Source organism: Pelodiscus sinensis, chromosome 2 (assembly GCF_052426305.1).
Source record: "Pelodiscus sinensis isolate ZL-2025 chromosome 2, ASM5242630v1, whole genome shotgun sequence".
Taxonomy (NCBI): domain Eukaryota; kingdom Metazoa; phylum Chordata; order Testudines; family Trionychidae; genus Pelodiscus; species Pelodiscus sinensis.
Window position 1 is genome coordinate 64,693,981 of NC_143053.1, and position 24,102 is coordinate 64,718,082.

Below are 24,102 nucleotides of genomic sequence, written 5' to 3' on the forward strand. Positions count from 1 at the left end.
TAGACTGCAAGCCTCTTTCGAAAGAGCCTCTTTCGAAAGAGAGCGTCTAGACTGCACGCGGAACTTTCGAAAAAGCGGCTTGCTTTTTTGAAAGAAAGCACCCAGTGAGTCTGGATGCTCTCTTTCGAAGAAGCCCTATTTACATTCAAGAACGCCTTCTTTCGAAAGAGGAACTTTCGAAAGAAGGCGTTCTTCCTCGTGCAATGAAGTTTACCGCCGTCGAAAGAAAAGCCGCGTTCTTTCGATTTAATTTCGAAAGAACGTGGCTGCAGTCTAGACGCAGGTGAAGTTTTTTCGAAAAAAGGCTACTTTTTTCGAAAAAACCCCTGAGTCTGGACACAGCCCAAGTGACTGTTTTTCCAGGTCGGACAGCTCCCTGCCTACAATCTGAGCTCCCCAGCAAGGCAGACTGTCTCAGCAGGCCAGCTTTGCTATCCTCTCGGAGACTATGAACAGTGTGACTGCCTTCCGTGATAGGTTACCACACAGACCTTTCTATGCAAACACATTTATTCTTAAGGTAAAAGTATTACAGAGAAACATTAAAAATAATAAAAGAACCTAGACACACACTAACAAGCTTACCAGAGATCACTTCCAATGCCAACTAATAAGTCCTTTAAACCCTGAAAAGGGGATTTTTCTGTGGGTACAAGTTTATACCAGTTGTTAGCTCAAAAGAAGCACACTCATGAATCTGTGAGTTGGTCCTTTATATAATTGGGGGTTTTGACCTTGGGATCCTGGGAAAAGTGTCAGCAGACTATTTCCTTCCCGTTATGAATAGCTTCAAAGCAATAGGGTTTTGCATAACTGGAGATGGGGAGAAGAGAAGAGAGAATTTGCATTCACATATCCCGTGCCCCAGATATTTCCTAGGAACTTCACTTCAACTGTATTGTTCTAAAAGTTCATTGTTACCTTTTACATTGTTCATTATAGTCCTTTGATCATCCAGACACACAGTAATACATAACCTTGACAGTTACAAGGGGTCCAAAGATACTTAAACTTAATTCAGTAAGATCTCCCAAAGGTATTGCAGGAAATTGCAATTATCTGTCACAAGATCCACCATGCAAAAAAAGCATACACTACTTCATGTCTGAAGAATCATAGAAATTAAGTGGATGAGTGGAAGAACTGAAGACCATTAATACCCAACCCTCTGTAATTGTGAAGAATTGATATGCGAGAAACATCCATCTGATCCTAACAGATTAAGCCTGCTCAGTGCTCCAGAAGTAGTTTAAAACTGCTTGGTGGTTTATTCTTCTGTCATGATCATCAAAATTCTATAGTACTAGAGTTGCAAATATAATCAGTACTAAGGCAGGAAAAGAAACAAAGTAAAAATAGTGTTTAATATAATTCTAAAACTTCTTGATGGAAAAAGTCTTTGTTTTAAAATACAATGACATGGGCCATGCTCTGTCTTCCAGTTTTATCACTGAAAAAAAAATCTAGCCCTTTAGGTCACAATTTGGGGTAAGAGTTTGAAACAACATGGACTCACTCTCTGCATTCAACTCTATGGAAATCACTCTGTGAAAACTCTACTCAATCATGGTTTCTCTGATTTTAGAGGTGTGGCTAGATGGGGAGCAGTCGCACTCCATAGCATTTTTTTCCTGAAAACTCCTTGGAGAGTCTATATTATGAATGGAATTAGGGTGCTGAACAGAACCAAACAGACTACAGACATTTAACTGGATAATCCAGCTATCCAAAGGTTTCTTGAGTTTGGGGGGGATTTCTCTGTGGATTTTGGGATATGTACAGGTCAGGACAGCCGTGTTCCCTGCCTACTACACAAATACATAGGACTAACCTTCTGGCTTCATAGTTTGATTGAAATTCCATGGCCCTAAGGCTGCAGATGTTTATCGCTAATATTTTGTGTGGGAGCCAAGGATTTGCCTTATTATGTTTTACATTATACTACTGTTATTTATTTTCTCAAACTGCAAATATATTACATTATTTTTCAGATTATTAGAAATATTCCATGAATTAATTGTTAGTTACCAGACAGGTAGGAACACAGTAAGACAAGTGGAGACTTAGCCAAGTAGGCAGGTTCTTTTGGAGATTATTTTTGTTCTGGGGTAGAATTTCATAACTGATTTGTTTTTGTTTTGTTTTGTTAATCTTATTCTATGAGAATCTAGCCATGTACAAAACAAAGTGTTTTTCTTCAGGCCAAGCACAACAAAAGTACACTAGGAAATGAACCTTTTCATGTTAATATGTATACAGTGTTAGTTTAGTGCCACCAAGTGACCAAAAATATAAAAGAACATTTCCACATTTTGTAACTGTTATTCATTTAATAAAAAGAATGGGGGAACTTGCTGAAAAGTGTTATTAAAACAAAAGGTATTTCTAAAAAGTGAAAGAATCTAAAAAGTTAGTTTCAAAATTTTTTATGTATTTGGATAAAACTTGACCTCCATTCCTTTACTAGCTAAATATGTTTGAAGAACATAAACTCCTGGGATAAAATCCTAGTTCCATTGAAGTCACTGGGTTGTTTGCTGTTGGTTTCAATGCACTCACACACATTTATTCTCAGATTCCACAGTTATATCTCCAGATTCTACATTCTAGTCTGGGATTAGGATGGAGTGCTCTCTTCATTTGGTGAAGAAGACATCTGTTTTCCTCTAGTTCTTTATTTGTAAATCATCTAACGCACTCCTCATAAATCAGTCACCTCACAAAATCAGTAATTTCTGTCTGCAGACAAATCATCAACTTATTTAAGTGTTCCAGAGTTCCAGGCCATAAAGAGAAAAAAAGGAAGAGTGGCCAAGCCAAGATTTTCCAAACTGCGGCCTAAATCCTTATGTAGGTTCCTGAGACATGTTACCAGAACCCTTAAAGCAAGCATGGATCACTGGTCAGATTTAGTCTGACATTTGTTATGTTCTAGCATGCATGATGTTACCCCTATCACAAACTTATTAAGCAGTACACGCGAGAAAACATTTCTATAAATCTGTCTAGCTAGCTAATAAATCCAAAATATTTCCACAGCACCCATACTGTAGTAGCTAATCACTATAAAGTTGCCATTTTGATTTTATTGAATGATTCTTAAAATAAACTTTTATTGTGGGCTGAAGTACAGGCATATTTCATTTTGAATGTGTTGTAATAGAATTGCACCAGCAGGGGGAGGTCTAAATCAAGCTTCAAGGAAATATTGAAATATATTTATATTTATAAATATTCCATTATAATACAAATAATGGAATCAGATAGGCTATGTTTACACAGCAGCATTATTTCGGAATAACTGACATTATCCAAAATAAAAAAGTGCGCCTCTACAAAGCCATTATTTTGAAATAATGGTGAGATGGAGGACTTCTTACTCCAACTCCTGTAACCTTCATTTCATGAGGAGTAAGAGAAGTTGAAGAGTGTTCTTCCTTCAGCTTCCTGCTGTGTAGACAGTACCAAAAACCAAATTATGCTATTTCAACTTAAGCTGCGCAGTTGGCATAGCTGAATTTGCATAGCTTAATTCGACTTTTGCCCTACTGTGTAGACAGACCCATAGAGAACTTCAGAACCCATTTGAGAAGTAGAGACCCCTGGTGCCTGCAGGGGCAGAGGATCTAAGGAGCTTCACCCAGAAGGGCAAGAAGGCATGTGAGGACATCGCATTTAAAATTTTAGTGGCGGCAGAGAGAAATGGTACACCTCCTGAGTGCTACCACACGTCACCTATGACATCAAATGTTCTCAGAGAGCCAAATGCAAGTGCCTGAAAAATCAAAGGGAATACATAAGGGCTGTGTCTACACTGGCATGAATTTCCGGAAATGCTTAAAACGGAATACTATTCCGTTTTCAGTTTTTCTGGAAAAGGAGCGTCTACATTGGCAGGCTGCTTTTCCGGAAAAGCCCTTTTTCCGGAAAAGCGTCTGTGGCCAATGTAGACGTGCTTTTCCGGAAAAGAGCCCCAATCGCCATTTTTGCGATCGGGGCTTTTTTCTGGAAAAGACTACTGGGCTGTCTACACTGGCCCTTTTCCGGAACAGTGTTCCGGAATAAGGACTTATGCCCGAGCGGGAGCAGAATAGTTTTTCCGGAATAGCGGCTGATTTTGTACCGTAGAGCTTCGTTGCTTTTCCGGAAATTTAAGGGCCAGTGTAGACAGCTCGCAGCTTATTCCGGAAAAGCGGCTGATTTTCTGGAATAAGTGGCCCAGTGTAGACACAGCCAAGAAGTACTAAACTATGACCAAGATTCTTCCCCCCCCCCCAAAAAAAAGAGTTTGATTGCAATTATAAGGATGAATTAAAAAGTATGTAGTAGGGCAACAGCCCTTGGTGTTAAAGTGGTAGTGCAGACATGCCTAATAAAGCTATGGTTGACTTCTAAAGCTATTTTGTTTGCAGCATGCAATACCCCTAAATATATGCATGGAATAAAAAGTACTGTAGATATATGTTATAGGCAGTATCCTAAGAGTGACAGAATTACTGAGATCTGTCAATCCCAAGTGTTTTTCAGGGCAGACCCGGGAGGTAATCTCTGTCATGTTTATGGTCTCTAACTCTTTCAGAGTTCAGACAGCACAGGTATGGATAATTTTCCTGTGACTTTGTTTCAGCTCCTTCATTCAGCTTCCAGGACTATAGGATGAGCTTCCTTGCAGATGGCATTGCCAAAAAGTGGGATAGGGCTATTAACCAATCCTTTGTATTGCAATGTGCCTTGACTTAGATAGTCCTTTTTCATGGGCAGGGTGGCGCAAAGCAGTGTGTGTATGTGAGTGTGCGCGTGTGCATGTGCGTGTGCATGGGGGGGTCAGAATGCTCTTCTAATCTTGGTTCACACAAGTTCAGAAGACATTTTTTCAAAGGCCATGTCTACACTACAGATAAGATCAAAGCTGATGCAGTCGATTTTCCAGGGTTTGAATTAGCTGATCTAATGAAGACATGCTAATTCAAACAGAGAGGGCGCTCCTGTTGATGCCGGTAGTCCTGCTTCTATGAGGAGTAAAGGAAGTGGAAGGGAGAGTGTGCTCTTCCCACAGTGTGGACAGCACCAAAATTTGAGTTAAGATACTTTGACTTAAGGTACACACATAAGGGTATGTCTACACTACCACCCTAGTTCGAACTAGGGTGGTAATGTAGGCAACTGGAGTTGTAAATGAAGCCCGGGATTTGAATTTCCCGGGCTTCATTTGCATCTTGCCGGGCGCCGCCATTTTTAAATGTCCGCTAGTGCGGACTCCGTCCCGCACGGCTACACGCGGCACGGACTAGGTGTTTCGGACTAGGCTTCCTATTCCGAACTACCGTTACTCCTCATTTCACGAACTAGGGTGGTAGTGTAGACATACCCTAACATAGCTAAAGTTTAAAAAACTATTAATAGTCTAGTAGCACCTTAAAGACTAATAAAACTGAACTTGTAGATCTTAATTTGAACTTATTCCCTACTGTAGACCAGGCCAAAGTTATAAATCAAAACTTACATATACTTATAGCATGGAATACAGACATTACAGTTAAGATTACTGCATGTGGAAATTTACAAATGTTCTATAATATAAATACCAAATATGGTTGTATAATATGAATACCTATTCTGAGCAACACTAATATATAAGACAACTGGTCTGGTCTCTAGCTACGAGTTTCTCAGTTCTTAGTGAATGCCTGCAGCATGGGCAAGAGCTGGTTTGGGGTCACCAGCATCACAATGAGCACATTCTTTTATTTATGGGGTTTTTTTCTCTTAGAATTTTTTAATATTTTAATTACAGGAATATAATATTAAGAGCTGCTCAGTTTATTTCCTGCATATTGCGGAGTGATGCAGTCCTGAGCAGATTCACACACATTACTGTTTCAGCTCTTTAAATATAAGGCCCCTGAAGTTAGGCTTATTATAATGAGGCAGCAGTGTCAAACAAAGTACTTCTCTTTCAAATCATACCAAGTGGAGACATTAAGCTTGATGCTTTAAAAGTGATATAGCATTTATGGATCCAGGGCAGAAATGTTAATTTTGTCTTGAAAAATGTTCCATACACACAAGCAGAATTGCATCTCTCTTCTAGGATAAAAATCTGAATCAATTTAAAATAAACAACACTACTTCTTCCTCTCTTCTCCTAACCAGTCAGTTGTTACAGAGATAGGGGCCTTTTCTTTTTGAAGCACTCTTTTTTTAGTGTTCCGAATAAACTTATTTCCTGGAAAAGTCTTATTTTTTAAAAACACTGTGAAAACAAGAAGGCTATTGTTCTCACTGTTGCTTTCTATACATGTTGTAAAATAGGAGATAACTATACTACAGAGGGCAGACATGCACTACATAATTCTGGTCTAGTGTTCATAACTACATGATCTCTTAGGGCCTGTTTTGCACAGACTACTAAATCACGCAATATCAGATTTTGCGTAGAACTTGTTACCTTGAGTGTGTTCTTTACATTTGGTGAATCAGGTTACAATTTATGCAAGAGTGGCTGTTAAAAAATGGTGATCTTGATCACTGTCAGCCGATGGTCAGGGCAGTGTGTGTGGTCTGTGTGTGTTATACACTCGAGTTTTCAACTTCTAGGACAGAGTCCCTTCGCAGCAGGCAGCCTAGGGAAGGCTGACGGGTGCCCCAAGAGTTCGCAGGGAGAGCTTATTACACCTGAGTCTTTAGCTGCTAGGATGGGGTCCCTTCGTAGCGGGCAGCCTGGAAAAGGCTAACGGGTGCCCCAGGGGTCTGTGCCGTGGAGGCAACAGGACCCAAACGCCCAGCTCTGCCTGTGTCTGCCCCTATGACCGTCTGGAGTTCTTTTAATAGTGTCTGGTTCTGTTACAGCAACAGGAGGAGTCAGGTTAAAGCTTAAACAGTTACAGGTTTATTAAAGAGACTTATAAAGCATGTGGTTACAATGGCTATTGTTCTACTTCTTAACTGCTAGCAAATACAGGTCTTAAAGTGGTTACAAAGGAAAAAGAAGATAGAAAATAATGGTACCAAGTGACAGCTTAATCTTTAAAGAGCTCTATTCTATGCATGCACTAAAAACAAAAGGACACATACAGGTACAATTTTTACCCCCTTCTGCGTCGCTCAGTCCCAGCGTGTCAGGCCAAGGCCGGTCATTCAATTCCCCGGGAAAGATGAATACGAGACTGGGCGTCCCCATGTGGACCTCGGAAGGCAATCACCTAACCCGATCAGCAGGTAGATGGTAGATTGATGCTCAGAGTGAGTGTGCTGCTGGGCCCATCTTTATACCTGTGGGGTCACGTATTTTCTTTCTTATCTATGGTGCCAAATTGTGCTGGTTTGTCTTTGTGACACCAGTCTTACAAGGGAGTTGTGAACTTAATTTACACTTGTAAGAGAGATAACTAAATTGAGGGTACTGGAAATTCTTTACTCAGCGGGAGATTCCTCTCCCAGGGACGGTTGTGTGATTGTATCAACATAGGTGCCAGCCAAGGGGAGTTCTCGCAGCCTCTAGGTTGTTCATTGGCTGGATCACCCTCTCTTATCTGTGTTTACAGTTATCCAGGGTCAGATGAGCCAGCATATCCGGGCCTCTGTCAAGGCATCAAAGACTATGCTGATTTTATTGCTCTCTGTGTCCTGTGTGCTCCAGGCACCTCAGAGGGGCAAGTAAGATGGATGTGACGGGAGGAGGGCGGGTGTCTCTGTCTGGCTACAATCACATATGGGGAACTGTTACATATCTAAATATTTCTTAGGAAATTAATCTTGCTCCTGAAGCTATTTTACTGAATTAGGATGGTGGCAAAATATGAATCCTTCTCATCCTCTAACACAGTGGTCCCCAAACGGTGGGGCATGTAGGAATGTCTGAGGGGCATGATAGGGCATGAACCTGCCCCCATAAGGGGGCAGGGTGGGTGCGCCACCTAGCCCTGTTTTGCTTCCACCTCTGTTCTGGCTCACACCCAGCCTCCAGCTGTGGGTATGTGTACACTATAGAGTTTTGTCGGAAAAAGTGCTGTTTTTCTGACAAAACTTGAGTTACATCCACACTGTAATCGCATTCTTATGAAAGTAAATTGAAAGAACAAAGGGGTTTTTCCGACAGCAGTACTCCTCTTTCTACGAGGAAGAATGTCTTTTCCGAAAGAGCTCTTTCGGAAAACGGCATGTGTGGACAGGGAGGAGGGTTTTCTTTTGAAGGAAGAGGCTTCCAGGAAATAACACAGGTGCCCTGGTGGACACGCTGTCCAAAGTAATCACAACTCTGTAGTTCCTGTCTCCTGGAACCTCTTAAAGCTGCAGACACCCTGGACAAGCCTTGTGGCAGAAAGCCAGACTGAGAGCAGCATCCTGACTGTGTGCTTCTTCCTGCCACAGGCCTTGCCAATCATGGTGGAGCCACAAACCCCCCAGATCTCCTAGCCCTCACAGGGAGCAGCCCCAGGTGTTCCAGGATCCACCCAGTGGAACCAAAAGGCGAGCACTCTCCTGGTCCAGAGCGGACATCCTGCCCCTCCTTGAACTGTGTGGTGAGGAGGAGACATTGCAGGATCTCTGTCCAAGCACCGCAATGCCAAGATCTTTGAGCGCATGGCTGAGTCCCTGGCAGAGCATGGACATCCATCCCGGACTTTAGAACAGGTCTGGAGTAAGGTCAAAAAGCTCCATCAGCGATACATCAGGGCCAGAGATCACAGCTTGCGCTCAGGCACAGGAACCCACACCTACCCCTACTACCAGGAGCTGCTCCAGATCCTGGGGGGGGGGGGGGGGCGGAGAATGTCTTCCTCATCCATCGTAGTAGACTCCGGCCTTGAGACCCACATTGTTGCCTGGCTGGAGGTCACGGCAGAGGAGGAGGAGGACCACAGAGAGCAGGAGGAGGAGGCGGACAAGACAGACACCATCACCCTGTCGTGCAGCAGGCAGCCCCTCAGCATGGGTAGGATCCTGCTGCCAGGCTCAGAGGAGGCCAGACACACATCTAGCTAGGGTCCTCCTAGCACATGCCATGGCTGGAAGCAGACTAGCCACAAGGGTGCAGGCACGACCCCAGACACCCCGAAGATTGCCCCACACAACAGACGGGCATACCTGCATGTGCAAGACACCACCTGCTCTCGCAGACAGTGCTGCCAGGTGCAGGTGTGTGTGTGGACCCCAGGGAGGCCAGGCTGCCCCTGGCTCCTCTGCTGCCCATGGGATCCCACTGTGGTCAGACACTTCCCTTGCCTGCTTCTCTTTGGGCTGGGGGGATGGGGAGAAGCAGGCAACATGGTCCCCTGGGCATCTCAGGGCCCCTTTGAGGCAGGGCCTGCTGTGCAGGTCACATCTGGCCTTGTTCCTGGGACATCCCCTGTCCTCTGGCCCGAGGACTGTTGGTTGCTGCTCAGAGAGGAGGGCACAGCGTCAGGGACAGTGTCTGCATGGATGACTGACCGCCTCTCCCTCTTTGTGTGCTCCACAGCCAGACCAGCCTGGACTGAGAGGTGAGCCACGCCACCCGTGCCAGCCGCAAGAGCCCAGGGCACCTGAAAACATGCCAGGGTCCAGGAAGACCTCATGTGGCAGCATGTCAGAGTCCTGTGTGACATGCAGCAGACTCTGGCACAGAAGATCCAGGAGGACGCCGAGTGGCAGAATCATGCCCAGGACCAGCTCATGCAGCGGTGTGATAGCATGTGTGCCATCATGGGGGAAATGATGGCACACTCATCTGATGTTGCTGCTCCTGCCTACCACCCTCCTGCTCTACCTGCTATGCCCATTTTCCCTCCTCCTGGCCCCCAGGAAATGCCTCTGCTTCTTCCCCAAGAAATACTCATGCCCCCTCCCCAAGCAATGCCTATGCCTCCTCCCCCTGCCATCCCTGACCCCTCTCCAGCCTCCCTCCTCCTGTCCACCTCCCCTGTGTTTCCTGGACCCACCCAACCCCAAGTACCTGCATCTGAGGTGGCCCCCCATGCCATTCCAAGCCCCCTCCCCTCCAGGTTATGAGCCCTCCTTCCCCTCCCCAAGACAAATACAAAGTTCACGAGGAGTAACGGTAGTTCGGATAGGAAGCCTAGTCCGAACTACCTAGTCCGTGCCGCGTGTAGCCGCGCAGCACGGAGTCCGCACTAGCGGACATTTAAAAATGGCGGCGCCTGGCAAGATGCAAATGAAGCCCAGGAAATTCAAATCCCGGGCTTCATTTGCAACTTCGGTTGCCTACATTACTACTCTAGTTCAAACTAGGGTGCTAGTGTAGACATACCCTCCTTTGCCCAAGAACTAGTCCTATACAGATTTTTCCCAACAGTTTCCCCTAAGTTTCTTGAACGTCTTCCGACTTCTGCACGCAACGGGTGGGTAGGGAGACCTGGGCCTGCCTTCTCTCCAGGTCTCAGCCTAAGAACAGGAACACCAACTTCCTGGCTGGCTGGCGGGGCCAAGCGGCTCCTCCCGGTGCATCCACAGGTATGGAGGCCTCGGCGCCCTTCAGTCCGGGTTGGAGCAGGCAGCACGGGGAGATGGGCAAGATGGGGTGCAGTGTGAGGGCATAGGCATGGCAGGAGGAATGGCAGGAGGGGGCATGGGCACAGCAGGGAAAGAGGCGGGGTGGGGCAAGGCCATGCCATAGTGCGTGGCATAGCCGATGTGTGACATGAGGGTGGAGATGCTGTCGCACATACGGTTGCACCGCTGGAGGAACTGGCCCCATGCCTGCTGCCACCACTCCAGGTCAGCCCTGGTCTTGGTGCTGACTGCCTCCTCCATCCGCTACACGGCCTGCACATGCCACTGAAGGAGCTGGTCGCGCTGCCTGGCCTGGGTCCCTGGGTCATCATTGCTGGCGCAGGGCTGGAGGGTCCCTCTCTCCTGGCTGGTCCTCCTGTAGAGAACACAAAAAACAGTGAGGTGGTCAGTCAGCCCTGGCCACAGTGTCCCTGAGCCCCGTGACCTCCTCCCTGAGCCTCATGTTACACCACACACTATTGGCTTGGGCCCAATCAGTCATGTAAGGACTAGCTGAAAATCCTGGGAGTGAAGTGATCCTCCATGGATTGGAGCCAGGGCTACCAAGGCTGGCCTTAAGCCGATTCGGCCGAATCGGGCCCCGCGCCTAAGAGGGCCTCATGCCCCTGAACCCGGAAGTGCCGGCGAGTTACAGAGCCAGGGGCCCTGCTCCACCAATATGTGGAGTTGGGTCTCTCCCCCAGCTCTGCTTGGAGCGGGTCCTGGACCCTCCCTGCGCGTCCTCCCACCCCGCCCCCAGAGCGTTCCCCATGGCCCCGGACCGTCCCTGCTGTGCGCAGCTCAGCACAACTCCGCTCCTGTCAGCTGCTGCTGCTGCTTCTATGTGCAGCATTGCTGGTGGGCGGGGAGGACACCCGGGTGTAATGTGACATCACGGCCTGGGATTTAAAACTCTTCAGAGGCAAGTTGCGGGGCTGCCTCGGGGTTCGGCCTCCAGGCGTGGAAGGCAGAAGGTAGGGAAAGGAAAAGGGAAGGGGGAGGGGCAAGGGTGGGAGTGGAAGCGGAGCACAGTGGAGCGGAAGGGAAAGGAAGGGGTGGAGGGGGAGGTGAAGATGCTTGGGGGAAGGGGCTAGAAAGGGGAAGGCATCAAGAGACAGGGGTGCAGGAGAGACAAATGGCAGGGGGCCAAGTGCAGACAATGAGGGAAAAGGCAGGAGGGGAGGTGTCAGTGGGAGGGGGGACAGGGTGATGCTGGGAGAGGGGAGGAGAGGGGAAGGGCATTGGGGGCTAAAGGGGGAGGTGCTGGGAGAAGGCTTGAAAGAAGGGGTGGGCAAGAGAAAAGTGGGGATGGAGCAAGTCATGTGTGAGGGCACAGAGGGGCAGGAGGGGAACGGGGCAGAGAGTGGTGAGGGGGTGGGCATCAGGGAAAAAGAGGGCAAAGGGGCAGGGGCAGTAAGGGAAGGGGGAGGCACCAGGTGGATGCAGGGCTAAGGGAAGGTGCAGGTGCCAGGGGACTCTGGGGTGAAGAAGGGCAGACACCGTCAGGGGAGGTACCAGCACCAGAGGAGAAAGGCAGGGCAGGTGTGTAGAGGGAGGTGTTAGAAGAGGGGTAGCTCACATGATCAAAGTGGGGCTATTGGAGGAGTGGGCACAGGGAGGAGAGAACAGCTGGTGAAGGGAGGCTGGTCGCAGGAGGGCTGAGGGCAGTGAGAAGGGTAGGAGTCAGGACAGCAGAGGAGGGTGAGGGGTTGGGGGGCAGCAGGCACCAGGGGAGCTGATGGAGCAAGGAGAGGAGACATGGCAGCAGAGAGAAAAGGTAAAGGTTTATAAAATATTTATTAATAACTTGGTATGCTGCCTGCAGCCAGTTTGTTTGTGCCCCATGGTGAAGTTTGGGTTTATGTGTGGATCAACACTTGGCTGGCGAGTGGGAGCCAAAACAAAAAAGTAGTCAGTGTAATGATCTTCTGTTGATATGTGTTTTAGTAGTTAAATTCTTGGACTGTCATTGCTCATGAAAAGTGCTGTCACGTGGGTAGAAATCGGGTAAATATTGCATTTTATTAATATCAGCAGAACTGACTTAAATGGGGCCAGTGTGTAGTGTAGTCTTGCCTTAATCTTTGTATTCATGCCTGTCAGTGTGAGAGAAGCTATTTGTATATATTTGCTTGCATATGCAACCACACTTAAGTTGAAGCCCTCAGCATGTTCTGTAAGTATCAGTGTGGCCCCTGGGGTTTCCAGAGTTGAGTTGCCCTAGCTCATCCCTGACTGTCTAACCTGGTCTTAAATATCTCCAGTGATGGAGAGTCCACAATCTCACTAGGCAATTTATTCCAGTGTTTAACCACCCTGACAGGCAGGAAGTTTTTCCCCATGTCCAACCTAAACCTCCCTTGCTGCAATTTAAGCCCATTGCTTCTCATCCTAATCTCAGAGGCCAAGCAGAACAATTTTTCTTCCTCTTCCTTATGATACTCTTTTAGTTACTTGAAAGCTGCTCTCGTGTCCCTTTTCGGTCTTCTCTTTTCCAAGGTAAACAAGGCCAATTTCTTCAGCCTTGCCTCATATCTCATGTTCTCTAGACCTTTCATCATTTGTGTTGATCTTCTCTGGACTTTCTCCAGTTTCTCCACGTTTCCTGAAATGTGGCACCCAGAACTGGACATGATACTCCAGCTGGGGCTTAAGTTAGATGGCTCATTCCCTGCCTAGGGGATGTGAGACTGGGTGGGTTAATTTCCAATCCTCCTGTTTATTCTTTTCCTAAGCTAGGAGGGCACAGTCGTTCTGATGGGGGACTCTGCAGGAAGGCAGCCCACACTGTCCCCTGTCTGAAACCTTGAGCAGGTGTTAAACAGCTGTCCAGCCCATCTAGAGGTGACTGCATTTCAGCGTGCCTGAAGCAACACTGCACCAGCAATGGACAGGAGAATGGCTCCCGGGCATGGCTTGCTCATGACTGCTTCAGTCCCGTTGATGGGCCTCAGCCTCTTTCCTTCCACTCCCCCGCTTTGCAATGGGGCTGTAGACTCTGGGGGAGAGGGGTGGAGGCAGGCAGAGGTGTCTCCTTGCAGCAGATGTAGACATGTCTCTGTATTAATCATTCTCTCATTGAAGTTTTTAGTTTTGTAGTGAGTCCTTTTACATGGAAACTTTGTATTGCGTCTTGGTAAAATAGTCCCTAGGACAAGTGAGGCAGAGACTGTCCCTGCGGGGTGAATGAGGTGGGAATGGATAAGGCGGAAGGCAAGCACCTCTGGGCAGTTGCAAAGATTGGAGAGGGGATGGAAGCCAGATTCAAGATCAATGAGCCCTGGGAAGTGGGCCCACTGAAAGGAGACTGGACCTGTGGATGCCTTGGGAGTCTGCAGCAAGTCTGCAGCAAGTCTGCTTTGGGAAGCCCCCTCTTTGGAGGTGAATGTGGCAGCATTGAGACCATCCAAAAGCAGGCGTCACAGACACTAACTGCAGATTCATGGGACGGCTCTCACAGATCTTACACATGCATAAGATGACAGATCTGCAGGAGCGGGGGCAGTGGCGTAGTGAGGGGACCGGAGGGGTTAGTTGCCCCTGGGGAAAAAAATAATACAAAATTTAGTTAAAAATAGATGTCACGCGTTTTTAAAAGGAATATCATATCTCCCGCCTTTTGTCTATTTTGGTCTCTTTAGGCCCTCAGTTAAAATTTTCAAAAGCACTTGAGTGACTAAAGTCATTTTTGAAAATTGGACTTGGAAATCTAAGCTCAGATTTTCAAAGGTAATTAAGCTCCTAAAGAGACAGTTGTCAACTCGGATCTTCAGCCCTCGGACAAGTAGCCCAGTGAAGTGTGTGGCCGCAGTGGGGGGATTCCCTCGGGGGTAGCAGAGGGGCCGGGAGCAGCCTGGGGTCTCCGAGAGGGGCCATGCTCACAGGGCTGGCTTGCTGCGCTTTTCCCAGGAGCAGCAACTGTGTCATACAGGCAGGCATGGCTGCGTGCTGTTTGTGTGCAGCACCCTTTGTGATGTGTGGCCTGTGCCCTTGGGGCTTGGCTGCTTCCAGCCAGCATCACCCCTTCCTCCCCCAGGCAGGATGTGTGTGAGCAGCAGGGTCCCAGGTGTACCCTGGAGCTGCCTGCCATGTCCATGTGCCACACAGTCTGGCTGCATGAGGTTGCATGTGCTGTGTACTGCTGCATGGCGTGCAGCTCAAACTGCCTGACTGACGCTTCCCTCTTCCCCCTGGGAACCCACCTCCGCCGCCCTTGCGAGTGAGAAGTGAAACACTCACTGGAGGATCCATTGCCAACCTCAGATGAGGCCCAGGAGACGTCCTGGCTGCTGGGCACTGGCTCCAGGTGTAGCTCCTTGACCTTGGCCCGGACTTGTTCAAGGGCGTGGGCTAGATGTCCTTGGTTGGCCAGGGCCCAGGCCATGTGGCCAAAAATGTTGGTGTTGCGGAGATGGGACTGGGGGTCGTGGAGGCTTCCTCCTATGCCCACAGGTCCACAAGGGCCTCAACCTCAGCCCCGGCCCAGTATGGTGCGTGCTGCTTGGTGCTCCTCCGTGGCTGCTGGGAATCCTGGGATGGCTCCTGGGATGGGGGTGCTGCTGTGTGGTGGAGCTGCCATCTGTGCTGCTGCTGCCGCGCGTGGCGTCTGCAAGGTGCCTCGCCCTTTAAGGGGGGGGGGAGTCTGGCAAGCAGGATGTAGCGAGCTGTGAGTGTGGGTACGGAGCATCCAAGCGGCCATCTGCGTTTTTTTCAGGGAGGCCAGTTCTTGGGCAACATCTCCCTGCTGCTTGTCCACACTGCCCTCTTGAGCAAGCAGGCTTCTTCCTCGTAGGAAGCATCAGAGAGCTTGCGCAAGAAGCCCTCTGTTCCAACGCCTTACTGTAAATTTACTTGTGCAAGAATTCACGTGCAGTGTAGCTGCTCCGCAAGTTTTGGCTCAAGAAGCCTGCAGTGTAGACATAGCCAGGGTGTATTTATTTTAATAATTTGTCTGACTCCTGATGCCATAGTCCAATACACAAGTGAGTTAATCAGAGAGACAGGACCACTTCTCCTCTAACCTTTGGCTTTTTCAAAATCCTCTTTCCTACAAGATCCTGTGGGGTCAGGTTCTTTCCAGCTGTAACTCCCTGCCCATGGCCAGAGACTCCCGGAGGAAGATGTCTTTAAGGGCCAAGCTTGCTGCCATCTGGGGGGCGCCAGCGCGCACACAGCTGTGAGGAGCGGGCAGACCGTCCCCTGGCGGATCCCGGCCGGCTCTGTAGCTCAGTTACGGGCAGGGAGGGAGGCTGGTGCCCGCGGCCTGGCTTCGGAGCCGGCTCTGCGCCATTGACTGGGACGGATTGGGAGCCTCTGCCAGGCCGCGTTAAGAACCAATAAGCAGCGGTGGCCGCGGCTGGGGGGAGTGTCCCCCGCATGGGGCCGGCAGGGGGCAGGGCGCAGGCATCTCCCCGGCCGCCGCCGCTGCCGAACGCCGCGTGCAGCCGGGCCCGGGCCTGGCGAGCGGGGTCCGCTGCAGCTCGCTGCCCGCCGCGGGATACATGCTCCAGAGGCGCCCCGGGCAGCCAGCGGGGTGAGGGGGAGGCCGGCTCCGCGCTCTCCGCCCCAGGCGGGGCCTGCGGGCGGCCCCATGGCTTTCACCCGGAAGAGGCGGCAGGAGCAGCAGCTCTACTCCAAGGAGAGGTGGGGACTCGGCCGGGCCGGGCTGCCTGGGGCGGGGGCTGGAGGGCAGCCTGGGGCTGGCTGCGAAGGGGAAGCTTGGGCTCGGGCTTCTGCAGCGGGGCGTCGACAACCCCCCCCCCCCCCCCCCCGGGAGAGAGCAAGCGCAGATTTGGGCAGCGCGGCCACTTTTCTCCTTCCTCCGCCCAAGGGGTGATGAGCAGCTGTGGGCACCCCTGACAGTTCCCTGCCCACCCTCCCGCCGTGCTGGCATAGTGCAAACACTCCCGGCCTCTCGGGAACTTAGGGCCCGCTCACGTTCAAGTCCGTTTTGCTCAGTTTCATGGGGGGAGGATTTTAAAAACCATACACTTCATGATGTTTAACGCTGACGCGCCCTATTCTTGACATGGTAGAGATCCTGACCCCTCCTCAATGCAACCCTGAGCCCTCACAAGTTTATTGTGGGGGTGGGTTGCAGGACTGCTGCCCTTCTGCACTGCTGCTGCCAGTGGCTCTGCCTTCAGTGCTGAGCTCCCAGGCAGCAGCCACCGCTTTTCACCTGCTCCGCTCTGAAGACAGTGTCACTGCCGCAAGCAGAAGTAAGGGTGACCTGGTATCCTATTGCCACCCTTACTTGTGCATGGCTAATGGAAGAGCTGGGTTCTCAGTCAGCAGCTGCTACTCTTTGGTCTCCCAGCTCTGAAGGCAAAGCAGCTAAGGAGTAAGGATGGCCTGGCATTGTCACCCTTACTTCTGCACTGCTGGTGGTGGGGTGCCACCTGCAGAGCTTGGCACCTGATCAACAGCTGCCATTCTGGCTGCCCAGATCTGAAGGCAATACAGAAGTAAGAGTGGAAACACTTTACCCCCTTCCCCCCAGTTTGAGAAACACTGATCTCCCTAAGTTCCCCCAAGCTTCATGGCCACGCAGCTTCCTATTAAGTCTTGTGCAGGGGCTCAGGGTTGCATTGAGGAGAAATCTCTCTTCCCAAGTCCTGAAGGGACTGAGCTGCTGTGGCCAGAGGAGAGGAATACTTCCCTGCTGGCTGCATTACTGAGCTCCCTTGGCTGAGTGAATGGGGCCCCTCCTTGCCATCCCCAACAGAGAACTAGCTTGGTAAACTTCAGTCCAACCTTCTTCCCCACCTTGAGCTCTTCTCCCCCAGCACTGAGCACCCTCCTGCATCCCACAGCTGTCATCCCTGACCCCACCTCCCCCCCCAGGTCCCTGCCCAGATCCCTTCCCCAAATATGGAGCCCCCATCCTGCATTCCAAAGCCCTTATTCTCAGGCCCATCCCAGAGTCTTCATCCCAAGCTAGAGCCCTCAGATCCTGCATCCCTCTGTCACTGCTCTGAGCACCCCTACCACACTCGGAACCTCTTAACTCCACCTCCCATGTGAATTTTGTTACATGCACCAATATAAAGGTGTTGTTGCATATCACCTTTATGTTGCATGTCCTTTCCACATTAGTGCACATAAGAACATTCATTCCATTCAGGTATGGAAAAAATTAGAGGGAATTACTGCAAGTCTCCCCTGTCAGATCTGTATAGTATAGGTTAAAAGCACACAAAAAAACAGGTTTCATGGGGAGACCAGATTTCATAATCAGTGATGTGTTTTTCATGACCATGAAGTTGGTAGGTCCCACTTATACCTTCTGAGCAGAACTAGGGGGCATGCAGGACATGCTGCGCATGTGGGCCCACAGCTTCCAGCTGTACTCCCAGGGCTCTCCTGCTGGCTACGTTGCTAAGCAGCAGGCAGATGAAAAGGGAACAGCCCTACTCCCCCCTTCATCCTGGTCTGGGGCTGCCCCAGCCTCTAGACACCATCCCCTTACCATTTGGAAAGGAGGTGGGTGGGACTGCAGCTACATGTACCCAGCACTCTGCTGCTTTTCCTCTACCCCGACTGTCAGGGAGTGAGGTGGGAAGGTGTGTAGTGCATGTGTCTTCCTCTGCTCCAGCTCCCGGCTGCCCAGGGAAGGGACAGGAGAATTCACACAAGCTGAGTACTTCCCCTTGCTCACTGATTGTCAGGGGAAGAGGAAGGGCAACAATGACCTAGTATGTGTGGCTGCAGCCCCGTCTTCCCAAAATGGTGCCCTTGCCCCCCTCACCTCCGCATTCACCCCTGTATCCCCAGTTCCCTTCCCTGATACATGACTTCCACCCCCAAACTTTATTTCTGAGCCCCCTGTCCTGATTCCTGCACCCCTCATATCCCATTTGCCATCAGCCCCCTGTTCTCAGCTGTCTGCACTGATTCCTTCATCCCCCACATTGCCCTGCCCTGAACCCCCAGTCCCCTGCCCCACACCTCCAGCTCTCTGCCCTGATATCTGCACCTCCACATCTCCCCTACTCTGAACCCTGCCATCCCCAGCCTCCTGTCCTCATTCCTGAATCCCCCAATCCCCTCTGCCTTGAGCCCCCACCCACTCCACCCCATGCTTAAATTTCTTACAGGTACTGTCATATCGCCTCTCCAACCACATGCCCTGAGTGCCTCCTGGGGGGGTGCGATACAACAGTATCTATAAGAAATTTTAGTGAGCATTTACAGGAGAGGGGGACCCAAAGTCATATCTTGCATGCTGCCTCCCCGCCCGGAATAGCTAGTTGTGCCCCTGCCTCTGAGCACGTGTTAAGCACATATATAAGCATATAAAGATCTGTTTATTGTTACATTTGGGATATGTGATAGAGTAATGTTCAGGAAAACAATTCAGGAAAAAGATAAATCTCCCATGTGTCAGTAGTGTGGGTCCCATTGTATTTGTCTTCATCTAGATTGATAATTAGAGCATTTTGGAACTAAAGTGTTTTGTAATTTTAATAAATGTGATAGTAACAATTGAATTGTTGTAAGATGATTCCGTCTTAATTAGTTATCTTCCTTCCAAAGCATGCCCGTGTCTGTATTTCTGTTTGAAGGGCTGCTATGAAACAGTATTGCAATGTAATTTCCTTCCATCTGAGTAAGAATAATTCCGGTACCAGTAGAGATGGAGTAGTAAACTAATCACATGTGACCATTTTACAAATGCTATTCTTGTGAGTGCTTCTCTGCGGCTATTGGATGCATTTCACTCTTCATCCTTGGCAAGGAAACCGCACTGAATGGCTAATTAATCAATGGCTAATGGAAAAGGGGAGTCGGGGTGAGATTAGTAAAGAAAATAGAAAATTTTTCTAAAGTTATGTTCCAAAGTTTATAAAATACAAGTTAAACACACTGTACATCTGCGGTTAAGCTTGGGTTATGAGGAATTACAAATATTGGGTTACACAGTTAATGAGATAAATATAACCAGCATTTATTTTCCCAGATCAAGGTATGTGAGATTTTTCTCAACATATGCATTAAATACAAATATCCATTGATTACTTTTTATATTATTGAATATGTAATTCTAATTTTATAATAAAATATAACTTTTATGAAATATGCGGATGCTTTTGGGGTAGTGTTGTACATTTGCTATAGATTCCTAGGAATATGCAGCCTTGAAGTTGAGATGTATAAAGCAGAGTGGGAAAAATCATGTCTGAGTAGAAGGAGAAATTTGAAAAGACTTCTTAAAGGTCTGATGGGGCAAAGGAGCTCTTGGGAAAAGAGGGTAGGAAAGAAACTCTAAATCGGTTCCACCAGATTTCTTATTTTATAGAAGAATGGTTTTATTTAAACTGTAAAAGAAACTGTGATGATACCAGGTATTGGAAAACATAGTAGAGGCTAATAGTAAAAGTGAGGAACCCACCAGCTGGGTCCATGGGCAAACTCATATCTAATTCCAGCAATACTGTAGTTGTAACTTTTCAAAGTTTAATATCTGTGAATTTCAGTTCTATGCTGCTTGCTCCTTTTCAATCACTAGTTAATGTTCCATGAGCCAGTAGCTCATCTTGACTGATGTGGTTAGGTGACATCAATTTCAGAGCCAACAGTATGCAAGGGAGCGATGTGGCCAGGATGTCTGGGTGCCATTGACTGCCCCAGCTCGATGGACTGGATACCCATTTTGCAGCTGCATGGCCTTTCTATGTGAAATCAAGTGAGATTTGAACCCACAACCTTCAGAATTGTGATCGTGTTATCGTACTTGCAGATATCTTTGATACTCAAATATGTCCTCCTTCCCTTTATGATAAAGAAGGCTTAAAAACATTTAAAACAGGGGTTGTCAATAAGTGGACTGCAGATCAAATCTAGACTACTAGATACTTTTGAATAGACCCTGATATCTTTTTATTTACATATTACCTTTATTATTATTGTTTTTATTTATTTTTCTCTAGCATCTGGACCTTGCCTTTACCTTGACCAAGATATTTGGACCTTAACAAAAAATAACTGAGTACCCTGATTTAAAGTGTTTTCCTCCTTCACTGCTTTTTAAAATCAGTAATATAAAATCTAGACACCCCAGTTTTTCGTAGAGTCCTTACTTAAAGTGTATAAAAGTGACTTGGGAGCTTTTTCATCCCTAAGGGCTAAGCTGATGAATCTCTAACAAAGAGCTTTTATTCTATTTGCGTGCTGAGTATTTGTTAAAGGGGCACAACTTTTATCCATTTTTACTTTGTGTATAATCAATTTTGTTGGCTTGTTTTCTACGACAACGTGGAGAAATATTCAAGATAGAAGTGTTTAAATATAGAAAATTGACTGAGAGGCAGGGATAGTACCTCAAACAACATTAACTCCCTTTATGAAACCAATTATGAATTAATTGTATACACACACACACACACACACACACACACACACACACATGTTTTAAATAATTTCAGTAAAAATCATTCCCCTTTCAGTCAAGTTTAACTTTCTTAGTGTCTGATTTCATAAAACTTCTACTTTTCCAGTTATCAATAGTTTTCCAGAAAAACAGGACAAGACCAGAATTTCTTGTGTGTGGACAAACAAAGCAAATAAAAAAAGCAAGATTCTTTTGTATTGTATTAAAAAAAATCAAAACACCCCAAAAAAGGGCACAATAACTAATATTATCTTTTTCCTTTACAGGCCATTTCTAACAGATTTAGAACAGAAAAATTCTTTTCAGATGGGTAGACCTCAACTCTCATTTCTTTAACAGATTTATTGGAGCATAAGCTTTCGTGGGCAAAGACCCACTTCATCAGATGCAAGAAGTTGGTCTTTGCCCACAAAAGCTTATGCTCCAATAAATCTGTTAGTCTATAAGGTGCCATGGGACTTCTCATTGTTTTTGCAAATTCAGACTAACACAGCTCCCCCTCTGATACTTCTCATTTCTCTGACACTTCTCTTTTCTTCTCCCGTATGGTTTGTAAGAAAAATACTTGAAGAGCATATATTGTGTCCCTTTTAATTGACTTGAAATAAAATCTTCTATTTCGTATACATTAACAGTGTTTGCTATTTGAAGGAAATAAAGTTTGGTTTGTAAAAAGTACACTAAAATTAGTTACAGAATTTACAAGTAAAATGATATGGTTTTATTTCCTGTAAGATCATTGTAGTGTTTATAGATTGAGTTCTCTATACTGTTGGATATCATTGTCACCAGATGGGGGAGGCACTAACTCATTGGTCTGACATCCAATACAGAGGATATTATAAACATATCTCATGATCTACATCTTGCATGCTACACTGCTTCCTGTTTAGGAAGCTTGTCTATTTCTGCATTAGTGTTCTATTTGTGTGCAAGATATTGGCAGCATGCAGGCTCTGCAGGTGGATCCTGTACAAAATAATTGTTTGACTTTTCTCCCTGTATGCTAATAACCTTGTCTTATCCTCTTGGAGCAAAATATCCACAACCAAAAGCTTATTGAGGGCTGTCATATTTGAACATTTAGAGTTTTAGGTTAGGAATAACTAGTAATTCCAGCCATTGCAGATGTTACTCACATTCTGGTGCTGCAAGCTGTTCTTCACAGATAGATGCCTGATAAATTCAGTGGGGCTCTTTGCAGAGGTCCGCCTTTGTGGCACCTTGCAGAAATGACTTAAAGCTGCACTAGTTGGAAGCCTTACACATGGTTGCCATGTCTCAAATGAGTATACCTTTGAAAGAGTGAGTTCAGTATGTAAATGGCACTTCTGCTTATTTTATCATCCTGAAGCCTTTAAAACTCTGTAGTTCTCACTATAATTGGGCTGATGTGATAAACAGATAGCTTGGAGACCCAGTGGGAAGGGAGATGGGTGAAACCTCAAATTTTCAGGCATCTGCAAGTCAGATTGATAAGAGATGAGTTTCTCAACAGGATCCAGGGAGAACCCACTCTGCTTAGGAGCTGAGGGTGATAATAGAAATACACTTCTCGCCAAGGCATTGACCTTGGTATCCTCGGTTTCCTTTCTATCTTGTTAGTACATGCTAAAATTCTCTAAACCAGGTCTCTCGGGTCCAGCACAGATGTTGTAGGACTAGAGAGTCCTGGTGGAGGGCAAGCAGTGGGGACGGCAGGGCAGTGGGCTGCCTACAAGCAAGCTGATAGTGGATCTGGAAGACCTAGCGCATGGCTGCCTGGCAGAGTTGGGAGCTGCGGTAGCGTGGCCTAGCAGAGTTGGGAGCTGTGGCTGCCTGGAGGGTCCCAGAAACCCAGTGCATGGCTGCCTGGCAGGACCTGGAGCCACAGCAGTAATGGCTGCTCAGTGGGATCAGCAGGGTAGTTGGACCAACAGGAGATGGTGAGCTGAGGTGGAGGGCCAGAAATGACCTCTTCTGGTCTGGAAAAATCCCTCATCTGGGATCGGTCAAATCCTGAGGATACTGGACCAGGGAGAGTTTCACCAAAGGGTTCCTGAAATGCAGATTCTCCGGAGGAAAAACAGCTTTTCTCAAAGATGACACACTCTGGTAACTTTTTTTTGTTCACAGAGAGAGATGAAACTAGGGTTCAGATTGACTCACTAAGGTCTTGTTGCTTGAGAATGTCACCCATCAGCCTTTTGGGGGAGTTCAAATGAAAACATTATTTGAAAACAAAAAAAAGAGTTTGGTTCTCCACTTTTGTGCCTGTGAAGCAGTTCTAAAGCTGTGTGCCTATTTATGTGGCTAACGGTTTACACAGCACATCTGCAGAAAGTTTTCCAGATAGCTAGCCTATCTCAGAATCACAAGACCCGAGGGTGTGTTATAGTTAAGGCTGCAAATCTGTCATGAGGGTTGTGGAAATCATGGGTGAAATTGTGTAGCTGCAGTCCCCAGGCCACGTAGGCAGCTGCCCCCAGGGCCAATTCCTCAGGCAGCCCTGGGACCAGCCACATCTGTTGCTGCTGGAGCAGCCCCAGGTATAGCTGCACCAGTCACTCACTGCTTGGTGGCCTTGGGTTGGTTGGCACCAGGTGCCCTACAGAGCAGCAGGACCCCCAGAGCAGCTAAAATGTAGTTGGGGATGTTCATAGTAAAAGTCATGAACAGGTTCTGTATCAGAGGCAACAAGGCAGGGCAGAAGCGGAAGCCAGTTTAAAAGCCAGTTCCCCCCCCAGCACTGTCTCTGCTCCCCTCCCCCTGCCTCTATCAGAGGCAGCAGGGGGAAGAGGGCAGGGGAGGCTGCTCCAACAGCAGCCCCTGTCCATGGGGTCCAAGTGGGAAGTTGAGACCCCCCCCCCCATACACAGGCTGCTTTGTGGCAGCAGCCCCTGTCCACGGGGGGGCCTAACTTCCTTTAGGAACCCTCCACGGACAGAGGCTGCTGCCGCAAAGCAGCCCTTGTCTGCGAACAGGAGCTGCTATTGTCTGGCAGGACCAATCCCTGCTGCACTTCTGCAATTTAAAATGTAGGCTGCCAGGCAGGAAGCAGGCTGCCTGGCTCCTACTGCCTTTTAAATTGCAGAGCTGCAGCAGGGTTTGGTCCCAGCATGAGGGCTACTTTCCCCTATCGAGTAATTGAGTAGTCAATAAATATTCTATTGTCAAATTGAGGTTATTTTAGTAATTCAAGTAAACATGGTGGATCTAGAGTAAGGGTGGGGAACCTC

At 47.8% G+C, this 24,102-nt stretch overlaps 1 protein-coding gene and 1 long non-coding RNA gene across 3 annotated transcripts in view; one reads left to right on the top strand and one right to left on the bottom strand.

The window, feature by feature from the left end:
- Positions 1 to 6,866: 6,866 nt before the first annotated feature.
- Positions 6,867 to 15,490, bottom strand: LOC142827060 (uncharacterized). Its single transcript, XR_012901435.2, has 2 exons — positions 14,731 to 15,490; positions 6,867 to 10,867 (listed from the first exon to the last, which is right to left on the bottom strand). It is a non-coding gene; the product is annotated as an uncharacterized LOC142827060 (long non-coding RNA).
- A 513-nt stretch (positions 15,491 to 16,003) lies between these two features.
- NSMAF (neutral sphingomyelinase activation associated factor) overlaps positions 16,004 to 24,102 on the top strand; it is a 65,067-nt gene continuing 56,968 nt past the window's right edge. For both annotated transcript variants that reach the window (XM_075920652.2, XM_075920653.2), the window contains exon 1: positions 16,004 to 16,134. In XM_075920652.2, coding sequence (XP_075776767.1) covers positions 16,082 to 16,134 — 53 coding nt within the window. In that variant the 5' untranslated portion in view covers positions 16,004 to 16,081. The remainder of the gene's footprint in view (positions 16,135 to 24,102) is intronic.